This window comes from Lissotriton helveticus, chromosome 8, assembly GCF_964261635.1.
Source record: "Lissotriton helveticus chromosome 8, aLisHel1.1, whole genome shotgun sequence".
NCBI lineage: Eukaryota > Metazoa > Chordata > Amphibia > Caudata > Salamandridae > Lissotriton > Lissotriton helveticus.
This window is the reverse complement of record NC_136069.1, coordinates 1237914082-1237933030: the sequence shown is the minus strand read 5'-3', so window position 1 is coordinate 1237933030 and position 18949 is coordinate 1237914082. Positions and strand designations below refer to the sequence as shown.

The 18949-nt window shown below is 47.5% G+C and overlaps 1 protein-coding gene across 1 annotated transcript in view; it reads left to right on the top strand.

Annotated features, from left to right (window-relative positions):
- The window catches only part of LOC144773280 (cohesin subunit SA-2-like), a 550419-nt gene extending 536978 nt beyond the window's left edge, over positions 1-13441 (top strand). Inside the window, exons 30-32 of the mRNA XM_078658214.1 lie at positions 2801-2951; positions 3155-3248; positions 12731-13441. Coding sequence (XP_078514340.1) covers positions 2801-2951; positions 3155-3248; positions 12731-12751 — 266 coding nt within the window. The 3' untranslated portion in view covers positions 12752-13441. The remainder of the gene's footprint in view (positions 1-2800; positions 2952-3154; positions 3249-12730) is intronic.
- Positions 13442-18949: the final 5508 nt, after the last annotated feature.

Sequence of the window (18949 nt, the reverse complement as noted above, 5' to 3'; positions counted from 1 at the left end):
CCCTGTTTTGCACGAGCCCGTTCCTGGCACCTTGATTCCTCAGTGATGGCCACTAACCACACACTGATTCCTCATAGAGGGCATCTCGCCACACCCTGATTCCTCAGTGAGAGCTGTTCACTACTTTCATGGTTGTTTAATTTAAAATCTCTCCCACTTGCAGGTTTTACTGCATGCTGGGGCAAAACATGGTTCCTCCTCCATCATCTGGCTTTGTGATGACTAGTTTATGGTGCATTTCTTCCTCTTTTGCCCCTTATATGCTATGCTAAGGTGGTATTAGGTAAAACCTATATTATTTAAATCTAATATTAGAAAATCTCAGATATCCCTTTTTATTAAGGTACATATACACCAGATCATGCTTTCGCAGCATTGAGATGTTTCTGTTCAGGTTATCAAATAAAGAATAATAGGTCTTGGAAATCAGTTTTTGCTCTGGGGCTCCTGGGCTTACAATCTTCGATAGAAGATTCCCAGCTATTAGAGATTGTCTATGGGATATGTTTTGTAAGTGCTTCTCTTCTTATACTGGAGCAGAATTAAAGGAGGGGGGGGGAGCCCCTACAACCTTGTAGAGCCTAGGCTACCCCATATACAAAAACAGCTATAGCAGGAACAATTCAAAAGTTTTTTAGAGGAACGACTTACTATTTGTCGCCTCTAGCAGTAGAGAAGTCGAACTCGCTTAGTGTTCACAATTAATTAATAATACATCTAAGGAGGATTTCAATCTCTTAGCTGACAGAGGGCATTACTGTGCAGCAAGTCACAGCGTGGCTATTTCTTTGTTCTCTTTTTTATTATTGTTTATAATGATCAACATTTTTTGATAAAGTGCAACTTAAAAAAACACCATTACATGTATACACAAAAATAACAAGGTACAAAGAAAACATCACATTAGCACAGAAAATAGGTGAACACAAGTATCCGCAATGGTGGATTATCTGCCCTTATTGTGGCAATACAATATGAGAATACCGCCTTCAGGTATCAACGTCTAATCGATTTATGACCATCTAATTAATTTATGGCTAGAAAAATTGCCTCAAATAACATGTTTATGGTCACAAACCCAATGGGTTACATATTTGTATTATTATGTATATTTGTACTATTATGTCATTGTTTGATCATGTAATTTTGTATATTTCATTGTCTTTTTTGCTGAACAGTGCATTTTGCTGACGATGAGCTGTACTCTGCTCCACCAAATTCCCACTAGGCTTACCTTAAATTGGGGGAAAAAGACCCTTATATGAGATCATATACTTTTCTGCATTAGTTAATTTGTTGATTTGTTAATGTAAATGCTGCACCAACTGTACCTCTTCTCATTATTATTGGCTTGATTCAAATGCTATTTTGATGCGTAAATCCAGTTTAGTGCTAAAATAAATTCATTTGGAGAGCATACCCCTAACAAACCGATTTTGGAAACAAGATAGACCGGTTCGCTATGTTTCTGCCTCCATGGACACTTACATCTGGAGCAGCAAGTACAGTGTCAGCATACCAAGGGGCAAGTCAGGAGTAGCAGCTGTTAACACCAGCTATCCCTAAGTGACGGCTACATTATTTTAGCTCTGGTGATGAGGTCAAAAGTGTAACATGCATAGAAATAACGATGGGTAAACAAGCACAGGAAAACCTGCTGATCAGATAGCAGTAACTTGTCCCTTAGAAACATTTTGTAGATCAATGTATTGGAATGTTCTTACTGAGCGCAGTGTGTGTGCGGGCCTCGGAGATTGACAAAAATCCAGATTTTGTGCATGCCCAAAATAACAAAGAGGGTTTTCTTGTGTGCAAAATGAGATGTGTTTGTGCAGACTGGCATATTTTCTGCCCTGCCCCTTGGCAAATAGTGCATTGGGGTCGTGCGAAGAAGTGTGGCAGGTACACAGTATAATTCTTTATTTGTTTGATTAATTAAAATCTTACAATATTACCGATATAAAACATATACTATAATGTTAAAACCATTAAAAAAAACAATTACATAAAAAATACATTACAACTTAGTACGCCTCAATTTTAAGGACTTAAGGACTCCCAATGTTGCCTTAACTCTCAATAAAAATTTTATGAAGGCAGCGTTCATACTTATATGTGTGGCAGGTGCACATCCCAGTTCACCCGTCATTCAAAGAGAAATGCACTGGACGGCATGCTGTTGCACATCCCTTTCCCCTTTGGCAGGCCTGGTGTAGCACTGTGTTGTCCAGGGGACAGCACAATACAGGTAGGGGGCAGATAGAGATGGTGCAGTATCACAGATGTCACGGGGATCAGTAATCCCGGAATGCAGAATTATCAAAAGATTGCCAGTAATCCTGTATAGATCTCCTAAGGAATGGGTGGAATTCTGTCAATTTCCATTTTATTGCTCAACTCCATACCTCTTTGAGGGACAGCCACTCCAGGTCAAAAACTGGTGGAAGCTGTCCCTACTTAGAGGTTACAGTTTTGCATGATAGTTGCCTCTACAAAATTACTGCTTGACTTGTTATCCCTAGTTGAGCAATCTGCCCAAATCAGTTTTACGAGTTGACTTTCAATGTGTGTCTCTTGGTCAAGTGTGTACCCTTCTTTCCATTCAAATTTCGGAGAGACTTACATTACAGCACATGGTTCTGTAAAGTGTTCTGTGGACCTGTACACATGCTAGCCTCATTATTAAACCAGAGTCTAGTATTTTCTCCTCTTTAGTACTGATTTCGAACCCACAGGCAATGTATTGAAATGAAGATCAGCCCTTACATTTTGCATTAATTTTGTGTACTTTATGTGACAGGGTGGTTTTCAGAAGTGGACCTTATGGAGAGGAATTCATTGTTGCATCTCACTTCTACACCAGTCAAAAACAGAAAGCGAATGAAATCTCAAGAAAGGACATCAGAAGAAGGGCCGTCACTCTGTCCAATAGAGCCAATAAAAAGGCCCAGGTGAGGCATAGTTTGTATGTGCATAAGCCAAGGCAGCACCCAACAAGATGAAATGTGTGCTGCTTTATAGTGAGGTGTGTTTGTACATTTTATTGAGACATGTTCATAATTGTCCTGAGCAAGTAGAATGTATAACCAAAATGGTTGATCAACCTTATTGGAAATAGATTGGTATAGTAAACACCTCATCTTCCATTTCTTAGCCGTGATTCTGCAATATTTCTGGACGACGACATGTCTATAAATGACCAGTCAGAAGATGAAGATGCCGATGTCGATGTGATTGATGCAGACCAGGTAACTGATTTGAAGCATTGCTAGGCTGCCCTGTTTTCAGGGTTTCATTTTTGTGGATTTCAGTGACGTTTTTTCAATGTTTTCCAAACCTTTTGAAATCAGTGCTTCTCAGTGTTTATTCAGCTGCCTAACACTCAAAATAGACAAAAACTATGTGTTCGAGGTATAATCCTGTCATCTAATGTTGGACTCGGATGTGTGCAAGTTGTTTTTCTTTTAAGAAATTCTTTTGAAGTCACGAGGTAGAGTGACTCCTTTTGCTGGTAATGCGCATTGTCATCGACTCCATCGTTGGATTGTTTTTTTCCGCCGTTGGGATCGGACGTGTGCTCTGGGTCAACACAGTCGTCGTTGGTATTGTTTTCTATCACGGCTGTTCTCGGTCTACCTAGTCCGTTCATCGACGTTGACTTCGCAGAGGCGACTCGAGTTGTTTGCGGCCCGCTGAGCCTTCGCCTTTCAGGGTGCACTTCATTACTTTGATGTTCCCTCCATGCCATGTCCACTGGTGATGGACCGGACGCTTTGTCTATTCTGTCCTTGCAGCCATGTCAAGTTCCCACACACCGATTTTCACCAGGTGTGTAATTTATGCCTGTCTCCTCGACACGAGAAGGCTACCTGCAAGGCCTGGAAATCATTTAATTCGAAGAAGACGCTTTGTGACCATTGAGATTGACACCTAGAGATGTCCCGCCAAAGTGTCAAAGATACACCAGACCTCTTCTTACCCAAGGACCTTCAAGAGGAGGAAATAGGCTCAAGATTCAGCTTCTGATGAGGGCACCTTACTCGACGAGGACATTTCCGTCTCAGACTTGGAGTTGCAGGATCTCATACCAGGTCAATCTGTAAGTACTTTGCCCCCTCCACCTCTACCACCGACTACAGCATGCCACTACAAAGGGTTGCCTACCTGCCCAGCCCAGCCAAAGACTATTGTTGGACCACCACTGTCTTCGGGCCGTTGTCGTCACCAACCGGCTGCATTGGACACGTCCAGTCTCGGATAGGCACTGAAAAAGAAGCACAGGCCACATGCTACTGAACTGACTCTTCCTGAGTCGATCCGACCTTAGAGGCTGAAATCTTCGGTGCCGAAACACTGTTCCACCTCAGTGACCAAAATTCCTGTTTCGGATCCGAAACGCTTGGCACCAAAAATACCATCATCGAAGACTTCGACATTGGAGCAGAAAACATTCACCTTCAACAAACATGCACATGGTTCCAAACCTATAGAGCCAGTGATTCAAATGCTGCAATAGGAGGTAGACTCATGACAAAAACATATTATGATACACTCGGACACTGGTCGTATCACCTCTTCATTCCGGTATACAGCAAGCCCAATGACAATTGTCATTTGAGGAAGCTTTGGAATTACCAGCAACACCACAGCACAGAAAGAAGGGGGACGAGACCACAAGCCTGGTGCACCTCATCCCACCACCAACTCCTGCTTCCCCCCACACGCCTTCACCCATAGAATCCACACAACACACTCCAGAGCGTTCCATTCACTCCTTCACAAGGGGGAGAGCAGTGAGATGTGTCAGGTTTTGAATTTGAGGTGCAACAGACCGTCTTGGCTCTTCCCTTTGATGGGGGGAACACCTTTTTGGTCCCCAGGTGGACACACTACTGGGGAAAAATGATAATGAGATAGCTAAGGCTATGGGGATGCTGAAACAGCATCACAGCGCGGCTCGTTTCGCTGCTACTCCTATGGTGGAGGATCCAAGACCACCTCCCCTGAATCCTCCACCTCATACCAGCACCCCCAGGCCCAGACCACCTCACCTGGGGACACTTTAGGGGCTCCTATTGGTGCAATTCTTCAAAAAGTAGAGGCAAGGGCGGTTTCACCAAGCCTTCCACCACCACCAAACCCTGACTTGCCAACCTTTCCTCCCAACCACACAACACCTTTCGGGGGATGACTACAAGGGATCCTTCCTGCGTGCGTAACATCATCACAACTTCATGGCTGCACACAAACTGAAGGATGCCTATTTCCACATTTCTAGTCATCCGACACATCGCTGATACCTCAGGTTTGGTATGAGCGGGCAGCACTTCCAATTCAAAGTATTTCTCTTCGTGGTCACAACTGCCCCCAGGGTTTTAACCAAATGCCTCGCCGTACTAGTTGCTCACCTGCACAAGCAAAACATAAACATTTTTCCATATTTAGATCACTGTCTCATCAAAAGCACAACTCGTCAAAAGTGCTTCCAATACTGTCAGGTCACCATAAACCTACTTCACCAACTAGTCTTTTCCATCAGTGCAGTGAACTACCACCTCCAACTCCTTCAAATACAACCCACCCTGGGAGCCATCCTTGACTCACAACAGGGATAGCTTACCTGCCCCCTCGATCCAGTCCTTCGAGGCACTCATTCCCCAGTTCCAGTCTCTTCAGCAGGTAACAGTAAGGAGAGTCGAGCGTCTCCTCAGTATGATGGCTTCATGCATAGCCATAGTACTTCATGCCAGACTCAACATGCATCCTCTGCAAGAGTGCTTAGCGCACCAGTGGACTTAAGCGGAGGGTCAATGAGAAGATATAGTGTTGGTCGGCCATCAAGCTTGCCACTCTCTGCAGTGGTGGAACTCTAACAATTTTCTAACAGGGTGGCCTTTCCTAGTCCCAGTTCTGCAAAGAACCATAACAACAAACGCCTCCCTCTTGGGTTGGGAAGCACATTCACAAGATCTGAGTGTCCAAGGACGCTGAGCCAAACACATCTTCATATCAATCACCTGGACTTGCTAGCTGTTCAACTAGTGCTCAAAGCCCACCTGTTTGGCAAGGTACTCCTCATCAAAACAGATAACATGACTGCTATTTATTATCTGCAAAAGTAGGGGGGGAGCACCAGGTCCCCTCAGGTCTCTTATCTATCCCAGACCTTCTGGAGGTGGGCTGTCTGATACAACATTCACCTGTTAATGGACTACCTCCTGGGAGTGGACATTGACGTTGCAGATCTTCTCAGCAGGAGGCGTCAACAAGTCCACGAGTGGGAGCTCCAAGCAGAAGTCCTTCCCCCATACTTCTGATGTTGGGTTCACCCAGACATTGACCTTTTCGCCACTGCAGAGCAGCCAAATGACCAAACTTCGCCATCAAGTTCCCACACCCACAGTCCAGGGGCAATGCACTATCGACGAGTTGGTCCAGGATATTTGCTTACTCTTTTCCACTGCTTACGTTTGTGGTCCCCCAACTTCGGCAGACTTCTCTCACCCTCACCCTAGTGGCTCCCACATGAGCGACACAACTATAACTCTCACTAGTTCCCCACGAGTTACTGCTGAATAGACAGGACCTCCTCATGCAGATCAAGGTAAGTAGAGAGGGGCCCCCACAATTCAAGGGGACAGGGCACCATACTAGACTATTAAGTTAAAAACATCTCCCCTTATACCAACTTTGTGGAGGGACGCCTGGCTGCCAGAATGACATTACAGACTTCGGGAGGCAAGTCAAATGGCCTCAACTGTCGCCGCTCAATCTCCAAGCTTGTAGGTGGAGACTGGACAGGTTCGGGTGGAGGACCGTCCCCTGCTGCTGCGACAGAAGGTCCTCCCGAAGAGGCAGACGAATCGGGGATCGACTGACATGCTGAGTAGCTCGTGATACCAGTATCTTCGTGCCCAGTCCGGAGCCACAAGGATAACCTGGGCCCGGTCGTGCCTGATCTTCTTCAGCACTCTGGGCAGAAGTGGTATAGGCGGAAATGCGTACAATAGACCGCAACTCCACTCGCGACGTAAAGCGTCTCCGAGTGAGTGCCGCCTTGGAAACTCCAACGCGCAGAACTGATGACATTGCGCGTTCTCTTCTGTGGCAAATAGATCTAACCAAGGCTCTCCCCACTGCTGAAAGAGACCTTGCGCCACGTCCTAGTTCATGATTCAGAAAAGGGGGTGGTGATGAACAGAGTGTCTGAATTAAGCAGACCACTCTTACCCAGTCCAAAGATCAGGGCTTGATCCATCACCGTTATTTAGCTCACTGCCCCATCCCAGCTCAGAACCTGGCTATATGCAAATTAGTCTGTCCCTGGCCCAGTGCATCATGGGAACAGGGCAGACCAAACTACCAAGCCAATTCTTCACCAGAAAGGAGACATGCTTCCGGGGACCGGTTTCTGCCATTTCAGGTGTCGTCGGCCCGGCTTGCTTGAATCCTGATGGAGCAGTGAGCAAGGGACTCATGTCTGAGTATACCCTTCCACGCTTATGGTGGACAAAATGATTCAGAAAAGGGGGTGGTGATGAACAGAGTGTCTGAATTAAGCAGACCACTCTTACCCAGTCCAAAGATCAGGGCTTGATCCATCACCGTTATTTAGCTCACTGCCCCATCCCAGCTCAGAACCTGGCTATATGCAAATTAGTCTGTCCCTGGCCCAGTGCATCATGGGAACAGGGCAGACCAAACTACCAAGCCAATTCTTCACCAGAAAGGAGACAAGCTTCCGGGGACCGGTTTCTGCCATTTCAGGCGTCGTCGGCCCGGCTTGCTTGAATCCTGATGGAGCAGTGAGCAAGGGACTCATGTCTGAGTATACCCTTCCACGCTTATGGTGGACAAAATGATTCAGAAAAGGGGGTGGTGATGAACAGAGTGTCTGAATTAAGCAGAGCACTCTTACCCAGTCCAAAGATCAGGGCTTGATCCATCACCGGTATTTAGCTCACTGCCCCATCCCAGCTCAGAACCTGGCTATATGCAAATTAGTCTGTCCCTGGCCCAGTGCATCATGGGAACAGGGCAGACCAAACTACCAAGCCAATTCTTCACCAGAAAGGAGACAAGCTTCCGGGGACCGGTTTCTGCCATTTCAGGCGTCGTCGGCCCGGCTTGCTTGAATCCTGATGGAGCAGTGAGCAAGGGACTCATGTCTGAGTATACCCTTCCACGCTTATGGTGGACAAAATGATTCAGAAAAGGGGGTGGTGATGAACAGAGTGTCTGAATTAAGCAGACCACTCTTACCCAGTCCAAAGATCAGGGCTTGATCCATCACCGTTATTTAGCTCACTGCCCCATCCCAGCTCAGAACCTGGCTATATGCAAATTAGTCTGTCCCTGGCCCAGTGCATCATGGGAACAGGGCAGACCAAACTACCAAGCCAATTCTTCACCAGAAAGGAGACAAGCTTCCGGGGACCGGTTTCTGCCATTTCAGGCGTCGTCGGCCCGGCTTGCTTGAATCCTGATGGAGCAGTGAGCAAGGGACTCATGTCTGAGTATACCCTTCCACGCTTATGGTGGACAAAATGATTCAGAAAAGGGGGTGGTGATGAACAGAGTGTCTGAATTAAGCAGACCACTCTTACCCAGTCCAAAGATCAGGGCTTGATCCATCACCGTTATTTAGCTCACTGCCCCATCCCAGCTCAGAACCTGGCTATATGCAAATTAGTCTGTCCCTGGCCCAGTGCATCATGGGAACAGGGCAGACCAAACTACCAAGCCAATTCCTAGTTCAGACGCCATTCGTGATCCATCATGCACCGACGGCTGAGTTCTTCCGCCCTGGCGTTCAGAGAACCTGCCAGGTGTTGAACCACCTGGGTCACGCCCTGATGTTCCAGCCACTACCAGAGGCGCAGAGCCTCCTGGCATAGGGTCCATGACCCCACCCCGCCCTGTTTGTTGCAGTACCACATGGCGGTGGTGTTGTCCATGAACACCTGCACTACACTCCCCCGGACAGAGGAGGAATGCCTTCAGTGCAAGTCGGATCGCCCGCAGCTCCAGAAGGTTGATGTGGAGCTGGGACTCCGCCGGAGACCAGAGACCTCTGATTTCCGCCTCTCCCATGTGGCCCCCCCAGCCCAGGAGGGATGCGTCCGTCACAACTACGTCACAACTACGTGCTCCGGGTGAGGTAGGGAGAGGGATCTGCCACTGACCCAATCGCGGTCCGTGAGCCACCACTGCAACTGTCTTGCAGTGCCCTCCGAGATCAAGACATGGTCGGACAAGTTGCCCTGATGCTGGGCCCACTGAAACTTCAGGTCCCACTGCAGAGCCCGCATCCGCCACCGGGCGTGATGCACCAGAAGGGTGCAGGAGGCCATCAGCCCCAGAAGCCGCAGCGTCAACCTGACCGAGACTTGGGATAAAGGCTGAAAGATCGGAATCAGAGCCTGAATATCCCGAACCGGCTGTTCGGGAGGATAAACCCGAAACTGCGCCGAATCCAGAACCGCTCCGATGAAGAGGAGCTTCTGAGAGGGACACAGGTGTGACTTTGGCACGTTGATGGAGAACCCCAGCAGGTGCAGGAGATCGGCCGTAGTCTGGAGGTGGCTGACGACTGTCTGGGGCGAGCCCGCTTTCAACAACCAGTCGTCGAGGTAGGGGAAGACTGACACCCCTAACCTGCGCAGATGGGATGCGACCACCGCCATCACTTTTGTGAACACCCGTGGGGCGCTGGTAAGGCCGAAGGGGAGCACGGTAAACTGAAAGTGCTCGTGGCCTACCGTGAACCGCAGGTAACGCCGATGGGCCGGCAGGACGGGGATGTGAAAATAAGCGTCCTGCAAGTCCAACGCTACCATCCAGTGTCCGGGGTCCAGGGCAGTAAAGACCTGAGCCAGAGTCGACATCTTGAACTTCTCCTTTCGGAGGAAGCCGTTGAGTCATGCGGTATTGACTGACCGCAGTCCCAAACTCAGGGACGAGAACACCTTCTTCCCGAATTGTTCATACCTCTTGGATTCCCGATCGGGCGTAGCCGCCGGGAATGCGGTCTGGGAAGTGGAGGCTTGGATGACCAGGCTCTCGGGGTGGGATGGGTGGACAAAAAGCAAGGGTCGCCCGGGGCCGGGCGGTAGCGTCTGGCCACGTTCCTATCCACAGGCGGACCTGTGGTGGGCTTGGACCAAGTGCCCACATGAACGTCACACAAGGTCTCATTAAACGGCAGCAGAGGCTCAGTGGAGCTTGCCTGCGGTTTAAGGACCTCGGTGAGGAGGTTAGTCCTCACGGCCGCGACGGGGAGCTCAAGGTGTAAGGCCTTGGCCGCCCGCGTCAACAATACACTGTAAGCAGCCCCCTCCTCCGTAGGCACGGTGGGAGGGGAGACAAATCCAGTGTCTGGCGAAGTGTCAAGTCTACTGGCCTCCCCAAGCTCATATGTCCAGTCCTGTTGAGACTGGCACTCCTGTGCCAGAGGGTCCACAGACCCCTCCCAATCACCCTCGTCACCCATCTCCTGTAGTTGAGGGTCAACAGATGGGGCCGGTTCATGGAAATAGAAATCTCCAAACGACGTCGAGAGCGGCGCCCAGCGGCCCCGCTCCGGCGCCGGAACCGGATCGAGGGTAGAATCGGAGACGGCGTCCATAGCAGGCGCCGGAGGCGACACCCGCAGGGCCGGTGATGTTGTGGGGTCGACCGGCGACGACCCGGATCCGCAAGCGGATCCAGGGAGGGCCTGCGGCGCCGGGACCGAAGTCGCAGGCGGCGCCGGAGCTGAAGCACCCGGCGGCGTCGGAGCCGAAGCACCCGACCCGCTAGGCCCTCCAGCCGGGACCGTTGGGCCCGGAGGCACCACGGAACCCGGCTGAGGAGGGAGGGACCTCATGGCCATGAGGTACCGCTCGATCTCCTCAGGCGTCGCGTCATGCCCAGGGACCCGAAAGTGTGGGGCAGGCGGCGACGTCCGCGACTCCGTCGGAGCCGCGTGGGTGGTGTCACCCGAACCCCCGGCCGCATCGCGCGAGCGTCGGGGTGGGTCGGAGGAACGATGATGTCTCTCCGACCTCTCATGCCTCCTACCTGAGGACTTGGATCCTGACGACCGATGTCCACTCCGGGAGCTGTGAGGGCTCCGACCCCGCGACCGGTCCCTCGACCTCCTGTGGGACCGGGACCTGGAGCGGCGCGGGGCCGACTGCCGGAGCTCAAGTCGCTTGCGGGACCGCTCCCGCCTAGCTTTAGACGTCAGGGCCCGGCAGTCGGAGCAGGTGCGGTTGTCGTGGACGAGGCCTAAACACTTGAGACACCGGCGATGGGGGTCGGTAACCGACATCAGTCGGTCACACTTGGACCAGGGTTTAAACCCGGGCATCCCTACCGGTACCGTCGGAGTCGAAGACTCGAGTAGAGAAATGATCAAAAAGATCATAAAAGTTTAGTCAAAAAAGACTACGGGGTAGAGCTTCTCCGGATCTGCGCTAGCTGGCGCGGAAAAAAGAAGAACTGACATCAGCTCGCGAGGGCGGCGTCTAAGTACTCCGACGTCATTCCGGCGCCAACGACGCCGACGACGGACGCGGAGGCGCGGACGACGCCTACCGACGCGCAGGGGTATTGCTACGCAAAATTTTCCGGATCCAGTCTGACGCCTGGGGATATTCTAAGGTAAGGAATCTATCACTAACGTGTCTCTTTCAGATGGGCTATTTATCTCTTTTGTACCTCATGAAAAGCAGGAACCTTTCTTGGTGCATTATAGGAACCTGAAATAGTACATACAATGTATTTTTTAGGCAAGCACTATAATAGTTGCTAAATGAGTAATGTGTCATGGTTCAACAGTGCTGTTAAGGGGGCTTGGTGTCATAATAAACCACAAGGTTAATTTCCCAGATCATGGTGCTTTGAGTTTATTAGCTGGTCGATTAGTTTCTGGTTCAACGAGTAATTAGCCTGTATCCTCCAATGCACATGAATTAAAAAGAAGCCGTTGGGGTATCACAACTTAACAGCCAACACAACCAGACGGAACAAACTTTATTAAAAATGACCATATTAAAAGGACCTAAAGGAAACAGTTTTTCATGCTATTTGCAAATCTGTTTTAATTCTGTTTTGTTTGGTTGAACAGCACTTATTGAAAGGTTTGTAAGACTTTATACGAAAATATGTAAGTGTTCGTCCTCATTTTAGCTGCCAACGAAACATAAAATATAAAATGGGCCTTGCTGGAATCTGAATAATAAATATCTGTTTGCCCTGATAGTTCAGGTTTGCCTCCTCCTTGGCCAGCAGAGCTGTTCCTCTATGTTGCCTTCACTTTGTTTCTGGTGATTTGTTCAGTTGCATTCTCGTGTAAGCTTCTGTAGGTGAGGCTTTTTGCTGATTAACCACCAATACACTACTATGAATCAGATATCAATGGACTTAAAAGGGAGAAAGGGCAGTTAACAGCTGTTAATGCCTGTTAGCAAGCGATATGGCTATTTTCAACGGTTCCCGAATCTTAACACCTATTGTCCATGTCTCCTTCTTGTAGCTTCTCCGTACTTCTCCGTACTTAAACAAACCCAGAGTGCAAACAAACAACAATATTTAATTTTTACAATTTAAGCCTCAGCCAATCATATCATTCCATGGAAGGTGCTAATAAATGAGGTTATTGCTTATAGCAAACGGGAAGAAAACAGCGTTTATACTTTTAAAAATTCAACATTTCTAAGATGTCTCTTTTGCTTTATTTTTTCAGCTTTGCAGTGACAAGACTTGAAGGAGAAGTGGAGACACACATTTTTATTTTTCATGTATAGACAATCCTGCGGGAGCTCCTGCGCCTGGAATTTACGCACAAAAGACAACAGCTTTTCAAACTTCCAATAAGGTCAAAGTGGGTGCGACTGCAGCCTAATATTTAGTTTTTACACCAGCAAATAAATGCTTAAAATGAATTCTGCTCTTGCAGATTTTTAAATTGACTGAAATACAAGCAAGTTATGGTACCTGGACATTGATCTAAGTTATAGCATTACACTTTTTTGAAACTTTTCCCACTGTGTTTGGTGGAGAATGAGGTGAAGATGAATAGGAGTTCGGTCCAGATAGTACTGCTTCCCATAAGTCACATTTTTTGTATGGTTGTCACTTTGTGTAAAAAAATCATCTTCTCTCCAAGTAAAGCGTGAAAATTACTGAAACAATTGCTTTTCAAATTATATTTAAAAAGGAAACTCTAATATTCGGCCAATTAAAACCACAGTTGTAAATGTTCAATTCACTTTCAACTAGCTTTAAGAGGCCATTGATACAGCCAACATTTGGCTCCTAAAACTGATTGATTATCTGTAATCCTTTTTTTTTAAGTAGAAGACTGACATTTACAACGTTTGTATCCAAGTATATTTCTTTAATTGAACCACAGTGCTGTATGGATCACCTCTAGAGTTTAAAATCTTCCACCAAGTATATTTATTGTGACACATTCTTTCAAATGTTATATTTGTAATAGTTAGATTCTGTGTTTTTTAATTTTGCCCTTCCTTGTCCTGGTTGGCACCTTGGCGCCTTGCGTTGTTGCTTTTTAGCAAGGAGCTTCTTCAACAACATCATGACATTTCCAGGATTAAATACGGGACGAGTTTTAAAAACGTTTAGAAAAAAGTTGGAAATCCCATTAGATTTACTGTTTCCATTGTGGTTGGTTCCTAACATTTTGGGGGTTCTCAAAAAAAACCCAGCAGCACATACAAACAAGCAACACTTTTTCGAAGTAAATTTACTGTGCATTTTATATGTTAAGTCTTGTGAGTGGAAGTGGATATGTCAGAGCATTTGCCGTTTTAGCCATTTTGCGTATTTATTATCCTTTGTGTTTTAGGTTCAAATGTGGATTATGGAAGTATCACCTTGCATTGCATATTTCTTATTTACTGGCTGTCTTACTTTTGCTTTACAAAATAAATATATTAAGCACTTAATCATTTAGGCCTTTGCATACAAAATGGTAAAAATAATTACCTGATGGATACTTCTAGCCGTAAATTCCTTACCTTTCGGAATTTCCCCAGGCATCAGACTTGATCTGGAAGATTTTTCGTGAGCAATACCCCAGCCATGCTGGTAGGTGGCATCGATCGACTCCACGTGGCGGGAAGTGACATCCGCGACACCTAGATAGGCGCCATCCCGCCACGCACTGATGTCAGTGCTTTTTTTTCTGTGCCAGCTAGCGCTGATCTGGAGAAGATATACCACTCTGACATTTTTTTTCGACATTTTGGTGACTATTTTTGAGGTATTACCTCCTGGTGTGTCGAGATGTCATCTCGTCAGATGGGTTTTAAGCCTTGCGGCGCCTGTCACCGACCGATGTCGGTGGCGGACCTACACCTCATCTATCTGTGTTGCCTGAAGCACGACCACAACACCAAGGTGTGTCTCGATTGCCAGGCAGGGCCCGAATGCTTTCAGGACATGGAGTGGTCCCTGAAGCTGCTATCGGCCCAGCACACGACTAAGTGGAAATTGATGTCCCAGTATATGACACGGTCACAGATCCAGAGGTCCTCTTCTCCCTCATTTGAAGTCCTCGGGATACTCAAGTAAGAGGCACAAGAAAAAAAGCAAGAAGTTGAAGCGGTCTTCGACTTCTCCTCATCCGTCAGCCGATGAGATGAGGGAGATTCAGCACATGAGGCATGGTTCTTAGTAGTCTGCGACTGGGCCGGCCCTGCATCTCCCCGACTTTCCAGGAGCCAGAGTGACACCGGCCCAACTCAAAGTGTTTCATGAGGCCAAGCATCTCATTTTTGGTGGACCCGACCAGATTGACATGCCTTTGGGACTCAGGGTCGGAGGGGACCCCATCTGGTTCCGCGCCGGTAGCTCCAGCCTCAGCTCTGGTGGGCACCTACGGATCCATTCCTGGATTCAGACCGAGGCCGGTCGTACCATCTCGACCTTTCCTGGCGCTGGTCCCGATGCTGTCACTCCCAGCGGCCCCATTCTCATTGTGATCCCTGACTCAGAGCCGGATGGGCGTCGCCTGAGGCCGACTCCAATGCCGGCAGACCATTTGATTCCTTGATCAGAGCCTGAGACCTATTCCCATGGGCTAGGACTTGAGGAGGAATGAGAGCGGTTGCAGGACCCTGAAGAATACCAGCCATACATGCAAGACTCTATTATGGACTAGAGTGAGGAACTGTGTGAAGCATGTGGACTGGATACTTCTCCTGATACTGGTATGCTCTCTCCCCCTACTAAAGCTACGAAGGAGGTTGCGTAGTACCCAATGGTGGTGGGGAGGGCAGCTGAGATCCTTGACCTTCAGTTGTCCTCAGAGGCAGTCAAGACCAACATCTTGACAAAATTGCTGCAAACCAGAGTTTCCTCATCAGAACCTCTACTCCTGTTCAATGATGCCCTCACTGACGTCCTGTTAGGGGTCTGGTCCAAACCCAACACAGGGGCTCCTGTGACTAGGATGATCTCCCGCCACCATCGCCCCACAACAGGGGACCCTAACTTCCTCACCCAATACCCTATCCCGGAGAGCTTGGTAGTCTAAGCCTCGACTTCCCATGGTGCATTTGTTACTGCTCCCTGAACAGGAAATCCAAAAGGCTTGACTATTTGGGTAAGAATTTTTTTTCTTCTGCCAGCCTAGTATTGCAGTCTGCGAACACTGCATGCCTTTTAGGCTGTTACTCCCACACTCCTTGGGACACGGTTGCATAAGTGCTGCCACAGGTCCCGGAGGAGGCCCGGGCAGTACTCTCTCACTATGTTGCCAATGGGAGGGATGCAGCAAAGTTCAAAATTCGTTGTGGATTTGACACTACTGACTCACTCGGCAGAACGGTTTCTTCGACGGTGGCCCTGAGGCACCACAACTGGTTGAGGATGACTGGCTTTTCAGGAGCTGTCCAAGCTTCCCTTATGGACATGGCCTTAAGTGGCACCCATCTTCTTGGAGACATGGCAGAATCAGATTTGGAGAGCATCAAGGACTCACGTCTATGGCCAAGTCCCCACATCAGCCCCAGTCTGCCTTTCACGGTTAACCACACCAATACCCTGCCAGTCACGAGCCGCTCATATACTCCCCAGCCTCTGTGTGGACGAGAGCATGGTATCGACAGACCTTGTGGGTCCAGTAGCCAACTGTCTGGTCCACCCCGCCTCACAACTGCAGCCTCCAAGCCTTCCTAATCTGCCCCATTACCACCATGGGCATTCAGTTGGTGACAGGATTCGCCATCACCTGCCCTACTGGCAGTCCATAACATCATACAGGTGGGTCTTGCAGATTGTTTGAAGGGGCTACTCCCTCCCCTTCAAGACTACCTCTACTTCCATGCCACCATCTTATGACAGGCTGAGAGGATCATTTGTCCTTGCTCCGCAAGGAAGTCATGAATCTCTTGGCCAAGGGAGCCAAATAGGCTGTGGTTGCTATCCCCACTACTTTCTGCTCTCTAAAAAGGACAAGGGCCATTGTCCTATTCTAGACTTCCAAGTCCTCCACTTCTTCCTCAAGAAGTAAAAATGAAACATGTTCATGCTATTTCAGGTCTTGGCTGCCCTAGACCCAGAAGAGACTCAATCGTAGAGTTGGACTTGCGGAATGCCTATTTTCATATTCCCGTCCTGCCTGCTCGTGGGTACTATCTGCGGATAACTGTCGGCCACAAGCATTTTCAGCTCACCTTGCTCCCTTTTGGCCTTACCAGCACCCCTCTGGTGTTCACCAAGGTAAATGCAGTGGTTGCAGCTCCTCTGTGGAGATCAGGGGTGCCAGTCTTCCCCTATCTCGATGCATGGCTGTTGAAGGTGGGCTTGCCCCAGGCTGTCATTTCCCACCTCCAGACTACGGTGAACCTTCTGCAATCACTAGGGTTCACAAACAACATGCTGAAGTCACACCTAACTCCCTTGTAAATATAGGGCAGTGTCAAAATCAATGGGTGTTGCGTTGTAACACCCACCACTACATCCATTGCCCGCCCCTTCCACGCTAAGTATAGCGTGAAAGGGTGCCTTATTCACAAGGCTGCGTTAAGCCACGTTAAATGGCTTGACGACGCATTGTGCATAAGGCGAAGCCGCTTTCACCACCACAACGTCGAGAAAAGTGACATTGTGGTCATAGGGGCTTGTAAATATGCCGGAGCGTGTAGAAACTACCAAGTGCCCAGAAATATGAATTTGATTAGTTTAAAAGTAGGAGGGATGAGACTTAAGGAGATATTAAGAGCTCCCACCTGCACATGCTAAAAAAATATAAGTAACGTCTTTCTGACCATGCACTTGCCATTATTCGATTTTTTTCTCAAAATGGACCATTACATTCATTATTGCATAGTGACACAATAATTGATGGAAGGAACCCTGTGCCTCAAAGGCAACAAGTACTAAAGAAGAAGGAGGAAGGGATGAATGACCACACCTTTATGAGAATGTTATTCATAAATCAGTTTTGCAATAGGGATTGTTAATCCTTCATGGATCAACAATAAAACTAAGTCTTGAAGCATAAGTAGAGATGCATTTTTGAGCTCCTGCTGCATGCTTTGAAGTTGGATTCTTGTTGTCAAGTATTTGCGCTTCTAATTTTATGCAATACTTTGAGAAAAGCCGCAACTTTCTGGGTAATTGTCTCCCAGAACAAATGAAAGAATGCTCAAGTGGCGATTGGAATGAGCTGACCTTGGAACTTCCACAGGGAATAGCTTTCTACTTTTGGAATACCACTCATGCGGAAAAAAATATTGGCAGTATTTTCAATTCATTTTATTACAGTTGCCTGAGAGACCTCATTCCATATATGGCTTCTTTCATGGGACTCCAAAGGTTTAAATCTTGCCACTGCTAAATTCCTGCAGTCGTCCATACCTTGCACGGTAAAGAGTTATGTTTGCTGTTGTGGTTGCAGCTTGCAGACTTCGATCCTCTCGTCATTGTATAGCTCCAAGTCCAATATTCTTCATTGCAGTACCCCAATATAGGAAGTTCAATTGAAAGGAATCCAGAACAGTTTAGGAACTTCCTGAAAAGTTGTGTTTTGCCCTCAGACTCAGTACATTCCACATTTTAGTGTCCTTAACTCCCAGGGTTCTGTCTCCGAGTTTGTTTAGGTTAAATGCTGCTTGGGTGAAGAGATGTGCAGATGGTGTAATGTGATTGCCTTGTAGTGAATGTCTTTGTAGTTATTGCATAACGTTGTTCCTGTAGGCCTTGTGGACAAGGCAGACTTTAAACCTGATCATGGCATCTATTGGATGCCAGTTTAAAGCTTTCAAAACTGGTTGTGTCATAGAGGAACTGGATAGTAACAAGAGTATATCATGGGTGACCACTTTTAAGTAAAGTAAAAAGACACTACTAGAAGTTTAACACTATTTGAGCACTTACAGTCATACAGCTTTCTTTATGAAAGAACTGCACTTCATTACTGTTGATTTTATTATTCTCGAGATACCTTTGTCTTTGCAGTTTATGGATCCTCCTTCATTATTCTCATGGTACACAAGAGATCCTCCTGATTTAGAGGCGCTGTGGAAACTTACTTGCCGTCTATAGATATAGTTAAACTCTTGGGTTCCAGGATGATTGCGATTCTTTTGCATTGTCTGGGTTTCAAGTCTCAAAGTGTTTTAGAAACTTGATGTTGCACAGAGCGAAAGCTATTACCTTTCTAGAAGCTATGATACAATTAGGGAAGCATTTCAAACCAACATTCAATCTAATTTTGGTGTGTTATAGCACTAAGGAAAACAGAGGCATTTGATGATTTCCTTGCAGCATTACATACAATATTTTGATTTTACTGATAAGGGGGTCATGATCCGCACAAGCAACAAAGGGTCTTGGAGACATTGTGGGCGATGGGGTAAACTATTGCTTGACAAAGTAATCAATACAGACAAGGCGATAGAGCTGTCCTTGCAATAGGGCAGTGCAGTAAACA